General features: G+C 41.5%; 2 protein-coding genes across 2 annotated transcripts in view; one reads left to right on the top strand and one right to left on the bottom strand.

Moving 5' to 3' along the window:
• Positions 1 to 1,077, bottom strand: part of RASA3 (RAS p21 protein activator 3) — a 129,850-nt gene extending 128,773 nt beyond the window's left edge. Inside the window, exon 1 of the mRNA XM_063392714.1 lies at positions 770 to 1,077. Coding sequence (XP_063248784.1) covers positions 770 to 824 — 55 coding nt within the window. The 5' untranslated portion in view covers positions 825 to 1,077. The remainder of the gene's footprint in view (positions 1 to 769) is intronic.
• Positions 823 to 20,805, top strand: CFAP97D2 (CFAP97 domain containing 2). Its single transcript, XM_063393450.1, is given in 3 exon segments — positions 823 to 993; positions 17,183 to 17,245; positions 19,739 to 20,805. Coding segments are annotated over 3 exon segments (357 nt in total). The 3' UTR covers positions 19,862 to 20,805.
• The last annotated feature ends 5,077 nt before the right edge of the window (positions 20,806 to 25,882 follow it).

The raw sequence follows: 25,882 nt of genomic DNA, 5'->3' as shown, positions 1-25,882 counted from the left end.
GAACCTCGCCACCTCCCCCGCAGCTCGCAGCCCCGAGCCCCATCCCGGGGAGGAGAACCGCTCCCTCCGCGTGTGGGACTGATTGTCTTACGGAAACGAGGGATTTCCCTCCCAGCCGGCACACTCAGAACTCGACCAGGGAGAGTTTAATCCGCTCGCTGACATCTGTCGCTTACTTTCTAATAATGTGGTTTGGAACTCGCTCAACAGCAAGAAGAGCGAATCGCCAAAAGCGCGAGTCGGAGGAAGCAGTGAGGAAAGCACAGCAGCCCCTGCCTGTCCCCCTCGCCGAGGGAAGGGGCTGAGACAGCGGCTCCCGCACACAGCCACTTCTGGGCCGGCTTCACAGCAGCTCTGCCAGTGACACACAGTGCCGAGACTCGGTGACCGCCTTCAAACTTTTAGAGCGTATCTTAGCAACAAAAAATGAAAAAGAGAAAAAGAAAAACAGCCACCCTGAAAAAAACTAAACCCAACCAAAAACCCCCACCAACAAAAGCCGCGAAATGGGCCGAATATCCTGCGCCGCCCGGACTCTCGCCGGCGCCGCTCGCCTGCCGGACGCACCGCGCTGCCCGCCCGTCCCGCGGCACCGGCCGCCTCCCAGGCACCGACCGACCGCCCGCACAGCCCCGCAGAGCCCCCGCGGAGCGCCCCCGGGCACCGCCCGCCCCCGGCGCTCTCCCGGCGGGACGCGGAGCAGCGCGAAGGGGCGCTCGGCCCCGCGGCGCGCTCCGCTCCAGCGGGGCCCCGTGCCCCGCGCACTCACCGATTTTAATCCTGACGCTCTGGAAGACCCGCAGCCCCTCTTCCTCCACCGCCATGGTGGTGGTGCTGCCGACGCCGCTGCGCCTGACGCTCAGCAGTGCTGGAGCCCCGCCGCTGCGGAGGCGCGGGCACCGGGCAGGAGGACGCAGGCGAGATGTTCCGCCAGACAGGAAGCAGGGAGGGCGGCCGGACGGCTCGGGACGCACCGCGACCGGGCTGCAGCGAGCGAGGCTCCGAGCGGCCGCGCAGCCCAGCGGAGCGCAGCGCCCGCTTCTCCCCCCGCCGGCCCGCAGCGCCCGCCCCGCCGCCGCCCCCTCATTGGCCGGCGGGGCGGCGGCCGCGGCGCTCATTGGCCCGCTGCCCGCCGGCGCGGGGGGGCGCGGGGGCAGCGCGCGGCGCGGCAACAGCTGGAGCGCGGCCGCCCCCCGCAGCCCGGCCCGCCTCAGCCCGGCCCGCCGGGACCCCCAGCGGGCGGCGCGGGCAGCGCGGGCACGGCGAGGGCGGGCTGAGTCCGCGGGCCCGCTCCAGGGCCGGCCCGGACCGGGAGCAGCCTTGGCGTCATGGCGAGAGAGAGGGAGGGATGTGCGAGTCCTCTTTCCCACACAGCCATAAAGAGAGGGCTCTAGTGATGCCCCGGGTTGGAAGCCATTCATTAGTGAGGAAAAGAAGTCCCGTGTTAAATAAACAAACCCGTTTGGGCGCTGGGAGCAGGCTAGTCTGTCTCCTGGTTCCATTTGATCAGCGGCAAAGCTGGCTCTACCTGATTGCACAGGGAGAGCAGGGAATTCAGATCTCAGACTTGCACGAGTACACATGAAACAGCAAGAAATAGGACCTGTGTCAGTGTTCAGTGCCAAACTTTGGGGTTTGTAAAGTCAGTAACTGAAATACGCCTTCCCTGAAGGTCTGGCAAAAGCAGAGCACAAAGTTCAGTGGAGGTCTACAGATTACATTATTTCAAAAACTAAAAAATCAAATTAACTTTGCTGCAGTCACAAGCCCTGTAAAGAGGCTTGGAACATCCCTATGCAGAACAGCCCAGGCACATCATTGTCCAGCATGTCTGATAAGCACAACATCAAGCCCTTTCCCAAGCCTAAAAAATAAATAAATTTTTTAAAATTAAATACTTTCCTGTTCTAGCTCTAATTCCAGGAGTGAGAGAAAGGCAAGCTCACTGAGGACAATCTATACATATATTTAAAAGCTAGTAATGAAGGACAGCAAGAAATCAGAAGGCAAATCAGTCACACACAGTATGAAGTCTGTACCAAAGAGGTGCATGCAAGCGTGATGGAAACAGTTGGGCAATCCATCATTGCTTGAATCATGGAAGGTACAACATATAATAAATGCCCTTTATTACAAAAAAAAAAAAAAAAAAAAAAAAAAAAAAAAAAAAAAAAGTGATATTGAAATAGGGAAGAGCAAATGAAAAGCTGGGAAGGAGCTACAATAGGAGAGGAAGTCAGCTTGTAGGAAAGCCCAAAGCATCACAGTTTTCCCACACAGGTATGGGCCTAACTGAAGGAAGCTGGCAAGCTCACAGCCAAAAAAGGAAGCAGTTATCTTAAGGAGCTGCCTGACTTACTCTGTCTTCCTTGTCTGCATAGCCAAGTGACACATGTAATTTGATAAAAACACTTTTAAAGCACAGGACTCTAAAGAGATTTTATAAAGTACAGGCTTCCATTTAGCAACATCCATGCCCTAATGCCTTCTTCCTCTCTGTGATATGCTCAGTGTCCTCTGTAACCTCACCATACCCATTCCACCATGTGCCGTCCCTTTACAGTGCCCTCAGCTCTCTCCCAGCAACAGTTCAGCTCCTCTGCCTGCTGGTCCATCACATCCTCCATGATACCTTCAGTGCTTCCTGCCCTAATAATCTTTAGCATTTTCTGCACCATAACCCAAATTTCGATAGTCACTATACTTCTGATTCCCCTATTTTTGTCTTACCTTCCAGCTGAAGAAGAGGCAACACAACAGTCTGAACAGAAACTACAAGAATGCTGATCAGAGAGCTCACATTTTAAGGACATTGTCTTAGACCAGCTAACCTGATGTTGCCTTTCAGATGCTGGATGTGACAATTTTGGGGTACACATGTCTGTTTTAACACTCTGTACATGCTCAGAATCTAAAAAGGAATATACAAAGTTGCTTTTGCTCCTTCACCACAGATGCACATTCCTTGAACATATTGATACAAAATAAAAACAAGGGCCACTGGGCTATCTCACTGAAGAAAAATGGTAAGGAACAGTTACGCACAATGCCTGTACACAGGCACAAAGAGTTACAGCTATAAGCAAGTAATGCTTATATAATAAGCTAATGTTTAGCTATAAGCAAAAGCAAATGTATCCTGTGCTTAGGATCTGTATAAACCTTTCTCAACAGCACCAGGGAGAAACCTGATTCCATGTTCTAAATAGTAGGGACATCTTGAATAAAATATTTTACTTCCGTGCTTGCCTTTGCTACATAAAGATTTCAGCTGGCCTCGTTTCCCTGTTGGAAGCCTTTCTTATCTGCAGAAAGTTGACCCCAAAATAGTCATTTCAAAAAAAATCAATTTTTCAATTCTCTTCCCAGCACTTGCTGCTGTAAGAGTTGTTCTCAGCAGATACTGAACAGACTATCCTTCCCAATTTGCCATTGTGTTCTTTTCAGAGAGTCATGGCACTTATACCTATATCCTTTATGCCTAGGAAATGAAAGAATATATATACCTATAATACAGCCATTGTATGTTCACAAAAATCAAGCTATACATAAATTCTCCACCCCTTTATGTGCACCCAAAATTGCAGTCAAAGCCCACCACCTTCAGTCTAATGTCATTTGACCCAGTATAAATTCACCTTGTAATCTAAGGTGCTGGTTTTCTCCCACACCCTAACCTCAGGTGTTGCTTGCTACCTCTTCCTGTGCTAACGCCGCTCTCACCAGGGTATGTGGTGTAACACATCTGTTGGGTAAAAAAAAAAAAACTATCATGACTCACATTTGTATATTGTGACAAACAAGAGGCCCATAAGCCACAACACTTGGAAATCTTTTACCCACAATCATAAGCAACCTGATCAGAAAGCATCTCAGTCCAAAGGTGTGGTGAGGGCACACTGGCATGCTGGGCAGCTTTAGGAATGCATACCTGCCCATGGCCACACTTCCAGGCTATTTTTCAGGATGGCCTAGCTTTGCCAAAAGCACAGATATGTCCCAGAAAACTATGGCAAAATTTAAGCACAAACCCAGCCTTTCCTGTGAAATGTGGTGAACGATACTTAAACATAACAGAAACTACCAAGATGCCTACAGAATCAATTAGCAACTATTGGAACAGACCAACATTTAAAAACATCAAAACACAAAAAAAATTAGAAAATAAAAACCAATTTATAGCAAGAAAAAATAGGGGAAAAAGCTGGCATCTTCTTAGACTTTTTGCCATGGAATAAATTAATATTCTTTACATAAAAATCTACAAATGGTTGCTTGCAGGTCTCTGTGCTGTCCAGCTATGCTTCTGGTTTCCCACCAGATCTTTTCTGCTGCAGCTGTTTGTCAGTGCTTTTGTGTATCAGTGTGCTAGTTTATTTTCTGTCGGATCTTGTTTTCTTGACATACTGCTGAAAGCTTGTTGCTTCCTCTGTAATAAACTTGTCTCCAAATGTTACACAGTCCAACAATGTAAATGCGAGCACTGTTTCAAAATTCACATGAATATGTATTTTTAAAGATGTTAACACAGTATAAAAAACAGCCAAAGGAGTGAGTGCTGCTTTTTCAATTTCTCTGTTGCTGAAATGAAACCTCAGCAGCAGCACCACATATGTATGTGCATATTACACATAACATGTGCAGGCAACATGATGAGGTGTACAGCTGCAGCAGTCTGATCAAATATCTAGACAAAGTGAAATACTGCTCTTTAAGATGTGGATGAGTCTGTTAGTGACAATGTCTAGCCCAACTTTCTTCATCCAAGCCATATGGGTTTATATTATCAGCTCTTCAGAGGATTCTTGAATCTAAATTAGACTACAAAGAAGGTCATTTTCTGTGACTCATTTGTGCCAAGCAAGGAAATCATTTCCTCTCTTGATCTACATGATAGCTTTCTCTTGGGAGGAAACAGAATATAAGAAGCTCTCTAATCTCCTTTTGCATTATGCAAGAAACTAACAAAATATGAACCTTCTATCCCCAGGGTAGCACAGAGCTGCTACCTATATTTATGTGGAGGAATAACATATTTAAGACAAATCTAAGGAAATATCACTGGTATAAAAAGCAAGACTATGATTTGATGACTGAGATATTGTAATTGAATTCTACGACAACATAGACAGTTTTAACTAATAATATCTGTACCAGGCCTAAAGGCAGCTACTATCCATGTGGAGATGCTGCATGATATGACAACTACACTGACTAGGGTGACCCAATAAACATTTTTGCCTGGTTAAAGTGAGTGGAGAAGCAAAGAAGTCTTTGTTAGAGCTTCCACATCCTATTCCCTGTCTGAGTGGTAAATCCAGACCTTGCAGTGATACTTCTCACAGGAAGATAGTAGCTGGGTATTTTTCTCCTGAAGTCCTAGATCCAATCAATTGGTCAGGAAAAGGCTGCAGTCCTTCCTTCGGTCTCCATGCATAGTGAGACGTGGCAGAAATATACCATGCATGTAGGAAATTAAGACTGACTCTGTGATTACCTGTGTCCCCCCAGGCTAAGAGTTCACATCTGATGTAGCTACAGAGGAATGATGAAACAGTAGTGAAACTGCTTTTATGATTAGTCTGGCAGAAAAACACTGGCCATTACATTAAATAAAAGAAGAAAAGAAAGAGAACGATGACAAGAAGAAACCTTTGATTAGCAAAACAGCAACAGTGACAAGAAAGCACAGATTTCACAATAATGCAGAAGTGAGAAAGTCTAATTAAAGGAGAAGCATGGGAAAGAGCAGATACTACTGAGGTGCTGTTACTGAACTCTGTGTATGTACCAGTACATGTGCATGTATGGTACACTCACACACTGGACAAAAATACATCTATGCATCAGAATCAGGAAAACTGGGGAATGCATTGCAGTTACTACTCTTAAAGAAAGCAAAGATCTCCCCTGTGACCCCTGAGTATGGAAAGTAAATCATGTCTACCTGTTTTTCTTACTAGTTGCCTTTTCAAAAAATCCCACATTTTTGCTGCCTGTTGCTTGAACACGGGGCCAGGAAGAGGCCAGAAGGGGGAAAAGAAAAATGGCTTTAATTACAGGAAAAAGGGGCCAGTAAGAACTGGTTGTTACAATAGCCAAGACAATACAACTAACTTTCATAGTATATGGTTTTTAACTTTTGTTTTTCTCTTTTAATTTTTGTTCATCCCTTCTAAAAATCTGTCTAGCTTTCTCCTAAAATATATATCTATGTTAAAATCCAAGTCATTTCAGCAGCAAGCACAGAACGTTTAGAGTTCCAATGGAGTTTACCAACATGAAATACTTTCTGGTTAAACTTGCAAAAGCATTGTGTTCTGGGTCATATCTGCTTTACTTGACCCTATAAACTTTGCTTTGCTATTAAGGAACAAATCCCTTTATCCTTCCGTAAAAGACTATAATGTAATAAAACTGCAATAAGATCTTACAGAAAAACAAAAATAAAACCAAAACAAAACACTAATAACCCCAGTGATTATGTACAAGAATGAAATGTGGTGAATTTGCCTGCAGTTTAAAAGGTATGCATCTATTCTCATATCTTCCACATTAACCTTCTGTGAAACTAAGTGAAACAGTAAATAATATTGAGAAAGAGAAACTGAACACCAATAGGACTTGCTACTATTTTAAAAATACTGAATACGTCTGTTTATAATAAATATATGGTTATGCAAACAAGCATATAAACAACCATATGTCATGAGTCATTGCATATTGGCAGCCATAATCACCATTTTCATATCTTCTTTGCTTTTAAGTCATCAACTCATCTGCAGTCTTCTCTATTCTTTATGAGAATTAATTTGACAAAATAAGACTCCATCCTTATTCTCCAACTCCATCCTTACTCCTTAAAATTTCAACCCCCCCTCAGTTTGGCAGCACCATTAGTATCTCTTTCGAGGGGACTGCTAGGAGAGCTTTTACCCTGTCTTCTCCCTCTTATCCATGCCAGGAGGTTGTATAGCCACCCAGAGGAAAGCCATTGGGATTATATTATGAACAGCCACCCCAAAACACAAATAAAACAAGCACTTCTCTGCCTCTGAGATGTATTCCGGTTTTGTGCTATAAGCAAGACCTGTAAGACAGATGCTCTGAAGTTTACATTGACCTTGTGAAGCTTTGCAGCATTCACCACAGGCAGGGGCACACAGCTATCCCACGTGCTGCTGGAAGCCTTGCACAGACTTTTCCATATAGTCACGCATTTAGCATGGGTCAGGTCCTGTGCCCTTCCATTTGCTCAAACACCCCATTGAAGCCAACGCTGGAAGGTCAACTTGCAAATGCCGCCCTCTCTCTGTGGTGAATGGCTCCCATTGAACACACTGGGATTACTCATGTGTGTGAGCGACTACTAACAAGAGCAAAAGGAGCAAAATCTGGTCCTCATTAAGGACTGCTAATCTGAAAAGAACCCCCTTCAGTCAGTAGTACCACTCAGGCAGAGCAACTCTGCCAGTGAGCAGCTACATAGGAAAGGCAATATAACACCATTTCTCACTATATTTTAACACGTAATTCTTTGAAGCATCAGTTAATTATCCAGGCATGACTACATGGAGGAGATCTAATCCACCACAGTTAAAGAGCAAAGATAATCTTTTACCATGAAACACAATTAGCCAGATGGTTATTTGAAGGTTTTTGGAATAGAAGTAATTTCTCTGATCTGGGAGATCAAAAAAATCAAAGCTGAATTCAAAAATAAAAATCAACCACACTTGATACCCAAGTATTTAATTACATATTATCATGGGTAACTACTAATGGGCTCCAATTACGCAACCTTAGTTTATTGCATTCGGAAACATTTATAGCCCCTAGATAATGTGTAGATTTAAGTCAACATCTGAATAAACAGCCTGGAAAACACATCATTTGTAACCAGATTGGGTTACGAGCATGATTATCATCTGCCACCTGCTGGAAATAGCTGTGATAATACAACTAAGTTCCAGAGATGGAAGGTTTGGTCACTCACGGAACAAGTGGAAATGTCAAAGAGCAAAAACATATTCCTTGTACCCAGCAGCTTATTCCTCTTGCACCCACTGGGAAAGTTTGATTTGCCAAAGAGGGATATTTGTGAGTGTCCACAGAGAAGCCTTAACATGACTTTGTTTAAACAAACAGAAATTAATTTGCTATTGAGAATAACATTATCTGCCTGTGTCTGGCCAGAAGGCAAGATATATAGTCTGAAACTAATGCACCCAGTTAATCCCATCCCATAGCTGTCTTGCCACTCTTCTGGAAATGGCATGATTGCAGGTTGCCCTGCACCATCCCCACATTGTCTTCAAGCCTCATTCAAAGAGATTGACCACTCTGGCTTTATAGTGGCCCATAAAACACTCAAAGACAACAAAATCTGCCTATTCAAGACATCTGCTCTCACACACACAAAAAAGGAAAGTGTTTGTACACAGTATTCTTCAGAGCCAGAACCTTGTAACTTGCTTCCTCTGTGCCAGCAAACCAGAGTGAGTAATCCAAGTAAGCCAGAGGGTAAATCCAAAGGCAGCACTGCAGGACTGGCCTTCCTCTCTCCCTGGAGCAGAACAGGCTGAACAGTAGCAGGACACACAGGTAAGACTAGCAGTTCTTGTCAGGGGGCTGGCATATTGTGTCCCACTGGCTGATGACAGGACTAATTGTATTCGTGTGATTTTGCAATTGGCAGGGCTCCCCAAGGCAGTAGGGAGAATGAGACAGGTGCCACCATATTAGAGATTCTTGACCTTTTTTTTTAACCAAAATCAAATTCAGGCCCTTAAGCAACCAATTTTTGCATGCCCAACAGGTTTAGAACATCAGCCCAGAGTTAGTGTTTAGATGGTTCTTGCATTCAGGAAAACAGTGCCTTTCTCTGCATACCTTTCAATTATTTCTGAGGTCAAAAAAGGAGAATAAAAAATTAAGATGGAGAATAAAAAACTAAGAAAGAGAATAAAAAATGAAATTATTTTTGAAGGTTATCCAGGTCTGTGGGATGGGGTGGAAAAAGAAACAAGGATACACATTCCAGGACCTAATGAAATTCTAATTAATTCCTCATTTTCTCCACTGACTTGTTTTAGCCACTACAGAACAACCAGCTGTTTATAGTAGTAAGAATTAATATCAGCCCTGAAAGCAATATAAAAAAATCTAAAACATTGAGCCACACATTAGCAAGAATTAACACAGGTGTGTAGTGCCACATGCCTTCTGTGCAGGGGAAGGGCCAGGCCTGCAACAGCACCATGCCACTGCAGCATACAGCATTCCCTCCAAGAGCACTGGCCACAGCCCATGCACCCAGAACAATGTTTCTGTCTGCATTTGCTTTCAGTCGAAAGCCTTTGTTGCTTCACCCTGCTTTGTCTGTTTTAGGAGGTTGCTGTGCTTCAGGCCCCTGAGTTTCCTTTTCTGTGCTGCTCTTAGGAGGTTGACACCTCTCTTACAGCAACATGGTCATTGCCTGTGCTGGTAAGTGGGCCTCATCCCAGTCACAAATTTAGCTATGCCTCATGCCGACAGGTTGGTTGATTTAGTCCTGTAAAGCTTGGCAAGGGTCTGATATAAAGAAAATACCCAGAAGTAAAAAACCTGCCAGCCAAAGAATCAGCAACACCCTCCCGTCTGCAGGCACAGAAGTCTGACACCTTCACTGCAACCATTGCTGCAGTGACATTTGTACCCGGGGGGACAGATGGCTGAACACAGACCCTCACCTGGGAGCATATGGGGCTGCCAGGAAAATCCACGCAGCCCTCTGTGCCCAGACATGCTGGCCTCTGGCTGCAGACCAGCTGTTCAGCAGCAAGAGCCTGCCCCACCCAAGTGCCTTCTCCATGGCCACCAGCAGGACAGGGAGGTTATCACCCAGAAAGCACCTCCTGCTCAGGCAAAGGAGGGGGATAGGGCTCTGGCCTTACCTCTGTAATACCTGTGTCATTCATTCATCCACACAGCCCGACCAGCCTTCCCCAGAAAGCTCAGGACTGCTGCACAAGCAAACAGACCTCAGAGCAGGAGCTCAGTCAATTGCTCAACAGTCATGTCCTGCCCTGTCCTCTCCCTCTGTGTCCTCCTCCCACAATAAAACCACTCAGGAATATTACCTGTCATTGCTAGTCTTCTTGGCAATTTTTCTGGAGATCAAGGAAATTGTGTATTTTAGCAAACATAGTCCAAAAGATTTAAATTGGGCAGGTAGATATAAATATGTATAGATAAACAGAACTCTGTGTGATTATAACAATGTTTTTCCCTTCCTCTTCCTCTCTTCCCACCCCCTTTCCCTTCTCTCAATTTCTCAGACAATAAGTGGGAAACAACCTCTTTTTTTTCCCCAGCCAAAAATTAATTCTTGCTCAAAGCTTCCAGAAGGGGTCAAGTCCAAAGGAAGCATCTGGTCAATCTGCTTTTGTACTGCAGTGGGAGCCGTGGCCCTCACGTCCCCTCTCTCTGCACCACTCAGCACTGCAAGCACTTGTGCCACTCTGGGGGGCTTTGCTCGCACTCATGCTCAGCATGGCTTCCAGTTGCTTTTTTTATCCCCCTGAGTACAGATAAGAGTCTTCAGCTACTGAGTCAGGTCGTGTACTCGTGAGTTATCTGATAAGGGGGTGCTTGCAGGGTCAGAGTCACAGCACAGGGTCCTAGCATGGAACATACTGAACTGACCAAACAATAATTTGGCTTCTCTCAGCATCTTAAACGCACATCCAGGGACAGGCAATGAATGAAGGGAATGAGTGGGCTTGATCCTCAAGCACACCCACAAGTGGCTCCCATCCTGTGATTCAGTCTGTGCATATGTTCAAAGTCACTCAGTGTAAAACACTTCATAGCACAAAGAAATTGCCACAACTTTAAAATCATTAGGAAAGCTGTCAACAACAACAAAAAACCAGGACATATTTTCCTCTTCATACATACAGAAAAGCTTTAAAGCCTTAGAAAATGTACATTCACCATCTTGCATTTTCTTAGTAAATATAACAAGTTCGCAGCCAGTGAAAAAGATGAAAAAGGCACTTCTGGTCATGGTGAGCAGCACCTCCAAACATATGATCTCTATGGGGTGTGCAGTGGCATAAGAAGCATTTTTTTTACTTGCTCAGTAACTAGTCAGTAAACATGAGCAGCTCCTGTAGCTAGCAGCTCCTGAGCCAGCCCAAACTCTTCTGCTGGCAAAGGGGGTGGGAGAGGAAAGGGCAGCGACTCACTAATTTGCAACACAGTGGGAAGTAACTCAAGAATCAAATTCCTAGCAGCAATACCACCTGCAGAGCTTACAGCCCTATATATTTTATGAAGAGGTTTGCTTAAAAATCAGACCAAAACAAAAGCAAGATTAAAAAGCAAACCCAGAAACCTTTAAGAGCCATAGGATGCTGAGATCTCCAATGAGAAGCTGAGAACACTCCAAGATTAACAGGTTAACGAAGTAGTCTGGTATTAAATGACTTGCTCTTATGCTGCAGAAAACACAATTCTCTCTGCTCCGTGTGAAAGCTAAATGTATTTATGTCTTAATACATAGTGAAAAATGCATTTTTTGCAAAACTAAAAATATTCTTACATTCATTATCTACTAATTTCCCATCTGTTCTTTAGCAAGTACCTTTTGTCATTAAGAAATTACAAGTCCAGTCTGCAGCTTTTTAAGGATGCTACAGAAGACTGCTTTGACTGAACAGTGAACACCATTCTAAAGAATTTCCTGCTGTAGCTTCAAGTTTAGAAGTGAAATTAGAACTAGAGGTAAGACCTATTGTCCCTGTCTTCTATCACCATCTTCTGGTAGAAAAGACCTGCTGGACCTTAGGTAACTCAACATGAAGACAACCATTGAAACTGCTGAGTTTTTCTTTCCTTACGTTAAAATAAAATAAAACCCAGTAATACCAATTTCCCCCAGAACCCTGTTTAGCATGCATACATGCATAGTTTCTGAGGGTAATAGGCAACCAGGAAGAATGTTTAAAACCACTTCCCTTCACAGAATTTAATTGAGAAACAGCTGGGAACCTGTGCCAAGTGATTTCAATTTCCTATTGGGCCATGTTTCTATCAATCTAAGAGTCTTTGTTTTTCTTATATTTTAAGGGCTTCATTAAAATCAGCAAAAAGATAATGATGTTCTTCAGATCAGTCCATAACAAATCATTAAACATATAGCATTTAAAAGACCAAGGCCAAGGCCCTGCCAACCACTTTGGTTTGTTTAATAGCAAAATATAATTGTGTTATGTGCACAGTTCAATTTTACATAGGTATTTGAAAAAATGCATTTAAATTCTGTACTCTTTATTATTTTGACTGATATTCTCCACATTTTTCTTTTATATTAAAAAGAAATTAAGAACACAAACAGTGGGAAAAAAACCTCTTCATTTCCTTCCATCATTTGTCTGAAAATAAGAGTATTTGCCTTACAGCTCAAAATTAGTAGGTATCAAGATTCTAATTATATGTCTGTGTCTGCTGTTTAAGCTCAATTTCACACCAAATGTAATAAAAATCACTAATGCCTATAATCAACCTTACTTCAACCACTGAAATGAAAAAGATAATCAAGACACGTATTAAAAAGAGCACTGGCCCTGATTCTGTGTTGGGTAATTGTGTGATGGATGTGTTGCTGCCTCCACATGAAACATTGTGTAAGATCAACCTGCACAAACAGCCTTGTAGTAAAAAGGAATATTCCCTGGTTCATCCTTGAACAGACCAATTCTCATTAGTGAATTTTGGTACTATCTGCCAAAGGTTCCATCCCTTCTTTGCAGCACTCTTATATAATGTGCATTAATCTACCTATTTTAAAAGACCTATGGCAGCTGCAAGTTGTAATTCAAGTCTTCTCCTTAGGAAATCAGGAAAATGCATGAACCAAAAGCAAACTTCTTTAGCAGTCTGCCAGACCCAGCTTCAGGGTGCTCCATGACATGAGGACAGAAACTTCACATGGTCTGTGTCAGCTCAAAGTTGTCTTCGGAGGAGACCAACCTGATCTTGAATGAGCAGAAGAATCGTTTTTACTTTTGATAGAGCCTGAGGAAACATCTTTACCCATTTCACTTTTCTGCCAGATATTGCCTAAGAAGAAGGAAAGCCAAGTTGACCCCGGATGAGAACCAGCAGTCAGCTTGGTAAATGGCTTTTGGAAGTTGTTTGTCTGTTTTTCTTAGCAGCCAGATATTAAGCAGATAAAGAAAGGTGAAAAGGCTATTAAACCCCAGAACTATTTCAGTAGGAACACATTTGCCTTGGCTTTTGAAAAGTGCATTTTTAGTCAATGAAATAAATGTTTTAAATAAATGTATTGCAGAGCAAAAGACTACACTGTGGATTTGCTCAGAGCGTTACTGAGGTGTGCCATGCGATTCAAGACTCAGTAAATGTAGTCCCTTATGTAGTCCTTTACATATTTGTATGAATTATTTGTGGAATCATAGATTGGTTTGAGTTGGAAGGGACCTTAAAGATTGCCTGGCTGCAATTCCCCTGCCATGAATCTTTTTAAGGGCTTACACCACTGTCTTTCCCTCACCAGTGAGAAGTAGAGCTGGTTTGTTAAGTATAACTGGTAATCTACTTAATGTATGAATAAAATACTCTCTGCTATAACATTCAGTTCTTGTTTTCTCTTCATTGTATTGTTTGAAATGCTACCACCAGCTATTCCTTCCTTTTCTGAGCACTGATGCCATGACAACCCCCACGTGACTGGCTACAAGCATACCACAATTCTCCAGGGCTTTGCTTTAGAAAAGACAGACTGGTGTTACTCACACTTAGTTTTTTTTTTAAAGAGCCCAGTTTCAGAGGTGCTTTATTTTGTGGAAGATGCATCAAGCCTACCTGTCAATTCTACTATGTGGCAATAACTATTTCAGCTAAAGTGGGACAAAGTAAAGTATGAAGAACTCAAGAAAAGGGTGGGTACAACTGTTTGATAAAGAGCATGTTCTTTAAGTCTTCATTAAAGAATATGGGTACCCAAAGGACTACAGCATCTCTCTCTTGGTTCTTAATGTGTTGTGAAAGCTACTGATGAGCAACAAGGTAGAAAAGACAAGTTTTTAGAATCTCCAGCAAATGGATGTGTAGCTTTTGTGCCCATTTTGGGTATCATAATGATTTTCACCAAATTTAGAAGTGAAAAAGATTTGCTTAGTCATTTGCTCCAAATCAGTAATAATGCAGGACTGTGCCTTCTTCAGAATCCGTAAGCAGTGAATAACCTCAGTGATGATTCAACTCCACTGCTACCTTAGGAAGATTGTATCACCATACAATTAGCTTTCATATGAAGAAATAGTTCTTCATTATTTCCAGACTGGGTCTGCTTCATTAACTGTGTAAAAATATCTTCCTTCCTTCCTTCCATTGTTCCCCTAATTTGACTTGCAGGTGGAAAAATGTTAAAGATGAGGTAGAGAATTGAACTTGACATATTTTTCTAACTGAATTGACAATATTGAAATAAATTTCCTTCTGTATGAATTAACCTCAAGAGGCTCACTATGGAAAAAAGTAGTAGGAAACTACTACCATGTTTATAAGCATGGCTATTTAAACAGCGGCTCTTTTAAAGCAGGGAACTGATATCAGTGTAGCTGAAATACCCTCAGCATCCACTGTTCATACAGAACTCTCCTTTGTTCAGTATACAGAGCAGTGTACTTCATATATGCATGAGGGGCCAAGAGTAGAGGTTAGAGATCACCATGATATATAGTGAAGAAATGTATTTATAGAGAACAAAATATTTCCCATGACTCAATTGCTCTTGGATTAAAAACAAGTATTAATTTCTGAGAGCAAGCGAAGAGATAGAATAACTATCATGTTGAGCGAAGGATGGCTTAGAAATTACAGAATTTTGTTTCTTATTATGGGGTTTGCAGTGATTAACCAGGTCCCCAGTGACCAAAGAGTGGCCTTTTCAAGTGCCCCTGTGTTGTCATGCTGGTACTTCTAAAGTCCCATGCTGGTTTCCCAGAAAATTCACCATGCCTGCTCCTGGCATAAACACAGGCTCGTTGCAGTGAACACCAGCTACCAGAGCAGAGGTGCCTGAGCCGTGGTGCCTGGGGGCAGCAGGGCAATCATTCAGGTTGTCCTGAATGACACAGCCCCCTGGGACCTGGGTCTTTGATCTACCAAGAGAGACAGAAATCACCCTGAGAAACATAAGATATACTTCTTGGAGGAGACCACTGAAAAGATGGCAATGTTTAGGAGTAAGTTATCATTTTCTCCATGCTGCAAAGGTACAAAAAATGTCAGCATGTTTTTATGAACCCAAGAGCAAATGCATCCAGTCTGAATAATTTTGCTATATTCTTAACAGAAGAAAGGAACAGGGAAAAAAATCAAAAATTACATCTCCTCTCTGCAACATTCTGCATAGAATTGAAAATGAAATGGTTCCAAAACCATCTGTAAAGTGCTGCAACAGAGATAAGGGTGGGCTTATAAATGTCAGGGTTAACCTTTTACAGTTGTGCATATAAGAACGAGACAAAAATTGTTCACAACAATTCCCAGAAAATGAAATTATATTGATATGAATTGTACAGGAGAAATTCAGTTTCTAAACCCACCTTTCATTGTTTCAAGTTTGAAACAGTTTGCATATCTATAAATTAAGATCAGAGATTGCATAAATATGTTTTGTTCTTCACGCTGGTGATTTGTACTGACTGGTACAGGAACAACCCTCTTTTACAAATTACATGTCTTCTTAAAGTTATTTTTAAAATAACCTAATAGTATGATAATTAAAGGCACCTGAATAATCAGAGGAGATAGCAGCAGAAGCCAAAACTCTCACAGGTTTGCCAAATTTCATTTTGCTATCCAGTAAAAGTGAGCTACTTAACATGATGGGCTCTAGAAAGGATGCAGATGAGCCCTGTCATCATCCCCCGAAAACAGTTGGAGTTGAGAGCAGTTTCCTTCTGGGATCCCACCTCCTCTGAGATGACTGCCACAAAAAAAGCAGCTGAATGTTTTCACAGGAAGCCAAGCAGCTCAAGCAAATTTCAGACAAAGTTAGAAGCTGCTAAACATTATCCCAGTCAATGCTGTAAATTATTCACTCTGTTCTAAAAGCAAGAAATGTGTTCTGGTAGTATGTATGACGAATCTGCTATCAGGGATTCAGGCCTGGTCTTTGGCTCATCACAAAGGTGCTTCAGAAAGAGACATGGAAGACTTCTGTTGCATTCAGGCAGTGCTTTGGTCATGTCCAACACTGAGGGGTTTGTGTTGGTGATTGCTGCTTTTAGTTGTCAGTCTCTTATTTTTAAATAGCAATTATTTCTCTCTTCTTTACATATCACTGAGTCTGCCTGACATGGAACAGTTCATGTGTAAATTATGAGAGAGGGAGGATGTATTTCACAACAAAAAATTCATTGTTTCAACTGATCCAGAGTCATTCCCTGCAGAAGCCCACTCCAAGAGAAAGTGGTCTCTCCTCTTAATCATCTCTTGCTCTACTCCATTACTAGCTTTTCTTCCATGGGGTTTGTTTAGTCCAACACAGCTCACAGATTATTCTTCTTCCTCATATGTTGCATGGCTGTGCAAGTCAGATGGAGATAAATATTATTATGCCACTAAATTACCAACTCCATCTGAATTATTAGATGTACTATGTGCTCTTAATGATGGTTTCAAAATGCTAATAAGAAGAGACCTGGGAATACTTTCAACACAAGGAGTCCTTTTCCAGTATTCTTACCACTCTGGCAGCATCCTAAATATATGACACCTGACTTATCTTAGGAGTACCTAGTGCTTTCTTACACTAGTCTTTTTATTTCTGCTGGATGCCTAATGAAACATGCCTGCCTTCTCTTAGACAGTCATTTCTGTATCTTAACATCAACACAATTGTAACCAGACTGTATGCATTTTCTACATTTTTCCATCATAAAGACGACTTTGCACCTCCAGCAGATTTTAGAACAATTTTCTTTAACGTTTTCATTTTCCACTACTCTCCTGGACAAGTCTGGCTTTGCCAATACAATGAATCATGCGTTTAATAGAGTTACTGCTGGCTAACAAGACAGAACACTGGAATTAAAAGATCTTCCATAATGATATGGAAGGATATTTCCAATGAGAGAGGATAAACATTTTGTTGCTGTTGCAGATCCAGACAGCAAAACCATTAGTGGACACACGTGCCTCAACATTATATAGCTACAAGCTGAAGGTATAGTATTGGCTATTTCACTGGGCCTTCACATCTCCTCTCAAAGGAAATAAAGAGCCTAGCAGATGGTCACAATTTCAGGGCCCTTTTTTTCCCCTCAGTGAAGTGATTGGTACAACAGGACTATCAGGATCTACAAATAGCACATTCCCAGCAACATTAAATAACTTCTTTTATCTTTATCATTATTGGTGAAATGAGAGTTTCAGATTAACAAGTGCTAAAGGGTTCAAATAGGCTCCTAAGATGTATTTCTGCATAGCCAAGAAAATACCATTGCAAATAACAAGAATAGCCCAATCACCAAGGTACAGAGCAAAGAACAGGATAATAGGATGTTAACGTATTCAAAGCACAAGAAATAACAATGAGTAGCCTTGACTGGCAGTTATCCTTCAAATCTTACTGCTCCCAGGAGACAAATCTTTAATAAAGGATGAGAGTGGAAAATAAATTGTTAGCTAATTATCTCTGCTCACTAAAAGGAAACAACAATAATTTTTTAAAAAACACAAAAACTCCACCCCAACAACAAAAAAAACCCCAAACATTAACAAAGTAGAAAATACATGCAGCTAAACCCTGTCAAAGACTTAATTTCTAACACAGTGCCTCCTAGGCAATGGGAGCATAACCCATATAAGGACTTCAGAATTAATTTCCTTAAAATTGTTTATCATCTCACTGTGTAATATAATAATCCCCAGGCACCTTAAAACCATTTCACTAGCAAAACAATTCATTTCTTCTTCATGCATAAATTCACATGCTATATTAGGATGTGGGTTCAATTGCTGATGTTAATTTTTTTCCCATTACTGTAAAAATAATTGCATAAGTTCCTTTGAAAATGAAACACTGCATAACCCCCCCACACACACAGAGGTTAACAAAAACACGGACAGGAACCCACTAGTCTTGGGCATGCTCCTTAGAACTACAGGTCCTGATATTTCAAGGTGAGACTGGTTCTTTCTCATCCTCCTGATTTCCATACTCCTATAGAAGGAGGGGAGAAAAAAATTTTTGCAATCTTTTGGTATCCAGTTCCTCTTTATAATCACCCTCCTCAGGGTTATTTTATCATGGGATGACTTACTGCACCAGTTTTAATACCTTTATACTCCAGTGTGACCAGCATCTGGCCTGCTTTGGTTACAAAGCCCAGCAAACAAGGCAGATGCACCAGATTTCCTCCAGAAACCTGCTACTGTAACATTAGCCCCTCAAAACTGTCAGATCTGGATGAGCAGGATTTCCTTTCTTTTGAACAGGACTTGAAATATCTTTGGAGTTTCTAGAATCAAATATGGGGAAGCAAAGGATGAGAAAGGAAGACTGAATTAGTATGCTCAAGACAAGACTATTCCTTCAGCGATTCAATCCCAAGAGCCTTTTGAGGACGAGATATTGAAGTCCAGCTATGAAAATTGTGCTTTTCCTGCTTTCTTCTGCCCAGACTCTCTCTGGTTATCCTCATTTCAGCCCTTCCAGAACAGGGATTGTTGGGCCTCAGATAATCGTATAAATAAGTTTTTCTCTTCACCTCTCTCCCATTCCTTCCCAATCCCCACAAACACACCTCTAGAATGGGTATGTGTTCTTTGAAAAACAACATGGTAACACTTCTTACAAATTAGAAAATGCCTCAGGATGTCCAAAGAGATTCTCTCTCTTCCACGTCCACTTTTAGATTATTATTTAGAAATAATCCAAAAATGGACATGGATATGTCCATTTTTATCCACTGTTGACACAGTTAACTTTAGAGATTGAGATTATTAATCTCTTCCATTTTAAAATCAAATTTTAAAAGGCTTAAAATCATGATAACAATGAAAAAAACTAGCTTGTACTTCCTCATACATCTCTCTCCACTTGTTCATTACACCCAGTTGTTGCTTGTCTACTTTTAACAGCCTGCAGTCCCTCCAGGACAAAAATGGCCTGCAACTGGACTTAATCCAAATCTCACTGAAGTCAATGGAAAAGTTACTATTTGATCCAAAGCCCGTCAAAGATAATGGAGAGAATCCCTCTGACTTCACAAAAATCTGGACAAATCCTATCATGTGCTTGTACAGTGTCCATAACAATCCTAGCTTTTGATAAGAGCCTATGAAGGCTGCTAGAGACAAAAATTATGACGATGATTCTGGAAAATGTGTTGACAATTATTTAAAGAAATCCTGCTTACACTGATGAAGTTCATTGACTAATCAGGCAGACTGCAGCTGTGGCTGCAGGAGAGTGTTTCAGGGTCCAATTCACAGCACTGCAAAGGGCTTTGTCTCCCTGTGTCACGATGAAAATGGTGAAAAAAAATGTTTTCTCAATAATAGCACAGAGCTTTACCTGATCAGCGTCTGTTGCATGCTGTGTAGAGAAGGGGACAGCAGTTTTGAACACCCCACTGGGTATCCATGATACATCACTTCTGCTTGTTATGCCCTTATAAAAACAATAATTTCTTTATCCCTCCTGTATATGAAGTTGGAGGAAGATCAACTTTCTGCCACTGAAAGAGACAACTGATTGCTGCTGGAGAAGATGTCCTCCATCATGACAACAAAGGGACAAATTTACAACAAAAATGACTACAAGGCCAAAAGGTAACATCAGTTGCACTATTTCTATGCAGTTATCAAGTTTCCTTCCCAGTGATAAACATAGCTAAGTATAAACTGCTCTGTGAGGATACATTTAAAAGGCAGCCCAAGGTATAATCAACACTTCAGAAAGCCATTTTCTTGTCCTGTCACATGAAATCTAATGCCAGGTCATTTTCCTCCTACACTGTTGAAGAGAAGATGGCTTTAAATTAGTTTTTCACTTTAATAACTGAGAGAATAAAAACAAATAGAGGGGGGGAAACGTTGCCCTACTTTAGGAAAAAAATTGAAGCAAACCTGTTATGTCTCAGCAAAGCTGTTGGTCCTGCTAGGTGAGTCATTGCTGCTGACTTTGCCAATTGTTCCTACAGACACCATCAGAAAAAGGGAGACCCAAAGCTGAGAGATGAAATAAAGTCAGAGCAAAAATAAAATTTAAAAAAAAAAAAGTGGAGCAGGAAGCAGGCAAAAGTGAAAATCTAATTTACTGCTCAAACAAGACCAAGCAAAATGTGCCTTGAAGATTTATCACCGGAGAGAACCATCTTAAATATTTTTGATTAAGCAGGAAATTCACCTCCCAAACAGAGTACAGCAAACCAGTCAACAACAGGGATGGGTTTTCAAAGTGAAGTGTTTGTATAGTTCAGGTGGTGGTTGTAATCTCCTGTGACTCATTTGCAGCCAGTCTACTTCTTGATAGACTGACTATTTACCCAGCCCTGAAGTGTCTCCAGAAAGCAAATGCTGCTCAGCTGAAATGACCCAGGTAGAACTCACTACACATCACTGTCACAAATAGCCTGACACTTGCACAGTTCCTTTACCTGAGGCAGAGTTGGTCATGGCCACACCATGCAAATCCATATCATAAACACTTACGGCTTGTCACTAGTGAATAATATCCAGATCTATGCAGGCATCAAAAAGAATTACTTAATTCCACTGCTGAAGCTGATTACACAAGGTACAGAAGGAGCAGAGCATACTCCTCCTTTCTATTCCTTCACTCTGTTCATGATTCAAATGGCAAACTCCCATTGTTTTCTTTGGATCAACTCTGGTTTTCACGAAACCTCTCCATTAGCTAATTAAATTTGTGACAGCAGCAGAAAATTAACACAACAAAACCAAACAAATCTGGATGTTTTTTCTGCCACTTTCTGCAAAGTCATGAATTCCAGGACTGTTGCAAGGGATGGAGAAGACTACACAGGGGGAGCTGCAGGGAGATGAGTGGGGGAAGGAAAAATGCGCGTCCTTTGCTTTTTGGCGGCAGGAGACTGTTGTGAGGTCAGCTCACCTGCCTGGAAAATTGCAGTCTAAGAAATCACAGAACGTTTCCAAGGCATTTGAGGCAGCAGACTTATCTCCACTATCTTCATGCTTCTCAAATCAGATTTGTACACAAGAGAAACTTATAAGCCAAAGTAACAGAAATCAACGATTAAGCATTTCAGACACCAGCCATGCCCTCACCTACAGTACTGCACTACTACAATTCCAAGGCTAGAGGGTTGGCACTAATCTGAGACAAAGCTATAGAATTGTTCCTCTTGTAAAATGTCCCAAAATTCCATATAGGCGGAAGTGTGTTTGGAAGACACTGAACAAAGTCTATCCTCTTAAGAAGGACAAAAAGATTGGGCTACAAGGGCCAGTTAATGCAGATCAAGAAGGAGCAGGTCACTGTAGGGGAGGTATAACATTTCAGGCAAAATTCCCCCTAACAGAAGATTGACAAATACTTCACATTCTGGATTCTCAAGCATGGGAACACAAACAAGTGTTAAGAAGTCTGATTCCACTTATATGGTTTTCCCCTCTAGTTTAATTGAAGAAAAATGAAAGCAGGAGCTGTGGAAAGTGAACCAGGAGAACTGAGCCATTCTGGATAGAATTACAAAGTCCCAGCCTCAGTATCAGGTTCAATGATGGCACGAGGATTGGCAACAAGCTAAGGAATACATGGCCAATATTGTGAGATATCCTTGTGAGCAGTGTAAATCACAGAGCCAAAAGGTAGCCCTGAGCTTCTGTTCTTTCCTTCACAGTTATTTCTGGATCAGAACTACTCAGAGAGCACATTTTGCTGCACTTTTGTGCTGGGGATTAACTGCACGTGGCAGCCAGCCACACAATTAACAGCCTTTCACTTAATGCAGCCACTCTTATCAAATGAATCCCAGGGCACTCCTCAGACTTTATTAGGCGATTTGTAACTGCTGTAATTTGTACACTCAGACCGTGCACCATGGAGAAATGGCGCTCTCAGAAATAATCTAAAAAACATTGACAAAACCAGAAGCAATTGCTTACTAGTTCCCTGAGAGAAACAGCCACTGCAACAATATTTAAGGTGACCAGAAGGGCACATGCACTGAGGGCTCCAAAAACTACCCTGGCAAAGTAACCAGGTTCTTATTTTCATCAGTAACAGAAGTAAAGAAAATCAGCAACAAAACCTCTATAAGAGGTTTTAGCAAGCTTTTCCAGAGAAAGAAAATAGATTGTCTTTTGCTTTTCCATATCCATCTAGTGGGCTTTGAGCCCTCTAAGTCAGAAATTCCCAACTTTCCTCCCACACAAAGCAGAGGGAAGCTGCAGCACTGCCCATCACGCAGGGAGCTGGCATCAGCTCTGCCTTTACCCCTCCCTATTGCCTTAGACTGCTAGGCCTCTGTGGCCATGTGTCCTGATTTTTGAGGTATGTCCTCTGTCATTTGAGTCTGATGTGGCTCATACTATCTGCATGTTCACCATATTCACTTCCTTACCCATTACCTCTTGCCTGAGTTCACTGAAATAAATATTTTCAAAGTCAGTACTTTCTGAAGACATGTAAATGGATTTTCAAAGGTGTAGCTCATCAAAATCTGCCTAATTCCTTGTCAAGTATTTTTCTACTCTCCCTCTTTTGCAATTGAAAACTTTTTTACTAGTCATATGTATGCTCTAACAGCAGGAAAAAGTGAGAATCTTTTTTACATAAGGGCATTCTTTACCAATCCAAACTGAAGAAAGAATTTATCTGAACCAGCCTTTCCACTGGCCTGACTGATGGAAATTGCTCTGACTGTGGTGGCTCGGGCAGTACTGATGAATGAAAGAAAAGGAGAATTCCCTTTCTTTCCTCTGGAAGAGGACGACAGCTGTATCACCAGCAAACACTTGTCAGCTTTCTTTGCTAACCAAGTTTTGGTGCCAAGAGAATAATCCTGAAAACAAGACATATAAGGTTATTAAATCAAGGCAGAGACAGATTCTTTATTTTATATTTCTCTTTTCTGTCTGGAAGAACAATTTAAAAAACAGACAGCTAAATGAGATGGGGAAAAAAGAGAAAAAACAGCTGAAGCAAGTGTGAAAAGTAAGATGAAGGAAAAAGAAAGAGATCATGTTAATTGTGGAAAGCAAAAGAACAGCTAGAACAAGACAGAGTTCCAGAAATAGCATTATTCCAGTAGTCTCCTGTGAAAGCAATTTAGGAAGCAGCGAAGAAATCTTACTCCCTCTTGGATAACGACAGCATTTGGAAATTTTACTGTCCTTAGCCTTCCTGCTTTGCCCTTATTCTGAAAGTCAGTCCTTTCCTGGCATAGTGAACCAGCAGAACAGGGATCACAAGCCCATTTAGTGATTGCAGCCCTAGGCATCAAGGTATTTTGATTTCTGTAGTCTAAGTTAAAATGCTGCTGTTCTTATGCAGATGATAACTTCCAGCATCATCAAAAAAATGGACTTGTGAGGGTACTATCCTTTTAAACTATGCAGCTCAACTTAGCAAAATTTGTAAACAGAACTGTAGAATTAGCTGGAGTGTGCTGGACAATCAGGTGGAAGGATTCATATAGTTTAGGATACTAAGGGGTTAAATATTCTGTAAGAGTGTAGATATTAAAGACACTATGTCTTCAGTATAGGGAAAAAACCATGAAGCAAAATGACATAAAAGCCATTTCCCTTACAATTCCCAACAAAATTCCTTTGAGATTATAACAGCTAGTAAAGAAAAAGCCTAACTGGGAAAATGACTATAAGCCAGCAGTAACTGCAGCATAACTAATTGATCTGATTACAATTTGGACTTTTTTTCCACACAACGATTTTCATCTAAATATCCAAGGTCTCTGCAGCAAGGACGTATTTTGCAATTTGTAATTTGCTGTTGGCTGACAGCAAATACTTCAGAATGAGGGTTTTGGAAATCTTCAGAGGCTCTGAAGCCCCTGAGCCACTTGCCACGAATGAGGGAGAGTTCTTAGCAGACCAATTCCCTCCCACTGCAGTAACACTTCCTTCTTTACTCATGTTTTCATGCAATTTTCATATCTGTCACAGTAATTGCATTCACAGAGTGAAAATACTAAAAATATACACAATTTGTTTCAAGCTTCCCTTTTAATAGGATTTAGCAGCTAGAAACAAGGAGAAGAACACCACACGACTGATCAACTCTCTGCATGTTATAATCCACCACTCTGTTACACCACCACTGATCTATGGTCCAGGAGGCAGACACTTTTGTTCTGAAGCACATATTCTGTATTACTTATTTTTAATTGCACTTCTTCAAAAGAAAATGCGTATTAAAATCAGTAATTGTCTTAGCATAGCCAAGCAGGGTAGCAGTAATTCTCTCAGAAGAGTTAACAATCAAAACCAAGACTTAAACCAGTATCAGCTATTCCTTTATTGAACACACAATTTCATCTGCAGCTGTGTTGGAGGCTGCACTTGGATATACCTTCTAAAGTATTTTCTCCTTTCTCATTTGCAACATGGATCGGTAGAAAATCTTTGAAATGCTAATGATGAAAAGTTGTTTTCTGAAGGAAACTCTAATATGTGAGACTATGACTTTTTAGTACTGAAGTAAGAGTAGAAATACTACCTACCATAACCAATACCTTACAGTTCTTCAGTAACTGCCACACAACTGCAAACTCCTGGCTTCAAAAATTGGCAGTTTCCCAGGGCAGGATCCCCAAACCCAGCAAACCAGAGAGAGAAGCTTCACCATACCTAAGCACCTGGGTCAAGAAGTGAAAAGGATTCTTGTTTGCCCAGACCAGCAACTCATTGTTCTTGTGGGACTGGTGGGATGGTCCAATGTGCTGCAGCAACACACATCCTAGAGTGCACTGGGTATGTCCAGACCCCGTGTGGAGGGGGTGACCACCGTGCAATGGTCAACCACAGAGCTCCATGGCTGGATGGAGGGCATCTCAAGCCACCAGCCGTGATGGGAAAGTGCCAGGATACACAAAATCCACTTCTCTTGTGCACCTCTGTTACAGCAATCACACTGGGCGAGCATATATCATCTGTTTCCTTCAACAGGAGCTCATTTCTGTAAGAAAGATTATGAACCCTTTAAACAAGAGCCAGAAAGTAATTTAATGAACCGAAACTTCCTTCTGCTATCAGAAGGAAGATGACAACTCGGCTTTTGTAGCAATTCTATTTTATAATGAAAATGTCCTGTGACCTTATGGCTGAACTGAAACACCCTGGAGGTCCCCTGCTTCACTTGGTTTTAGACTGGATCATCAGGGCACACTGTAAGGGGACAGCTATTCTTAACAAGTTAAATCATTGAACCCCAAAATTTCTTATTTCCTTCTCTTCTTTAAAAGCTTCAGTTTGGGATAATAATAACCTAAAACACTTGACAAAATGCCACTTCCCTTATAATTAAGTAGAAATCTTACTCTCTTCAAATCCCTGGCTCCAAAGTTAAACACTCTGCTACTGAAGCACTGGTATGATTACAAATTAAATACTTGAAACAAAAGAGAACTAAAGTACCACTTATAAAAAAGAATGTCAAGAGTTACAGGAAATATAAATCTCAGGGTCAAGTTCTTCTTTCATTTTCACTGTTGTAAATCCAGGCTAGCAGCTTTATCTTCACTGCAGTTCCTGTGGATATTATAGCCTTACATTAAAAAAAAGTTTTAAAAACCCTGATTAACTCATTTTGACATTTTAAAGACATCTGGACTGAGATTAACTACCAGCT

Source organism: Prinia subflava, chromosome 3 (genome assembly GCF_021018805.1).
Source record: "Prinia subflava isolate CZ2003 ecotype Zambia chromosome 3, Cam_Psub_1.2, whole genome shotgun sequence".
Classification (NCBI taxonomy): Eukaryota; Metazoa; Chordata; class Aves; order Passeriformes; family Cisticolidae; genus Prinia; species Prinia subflava.
This window is presented reverse-complemented; position numbering and strand designations above follow the sequence as displayed.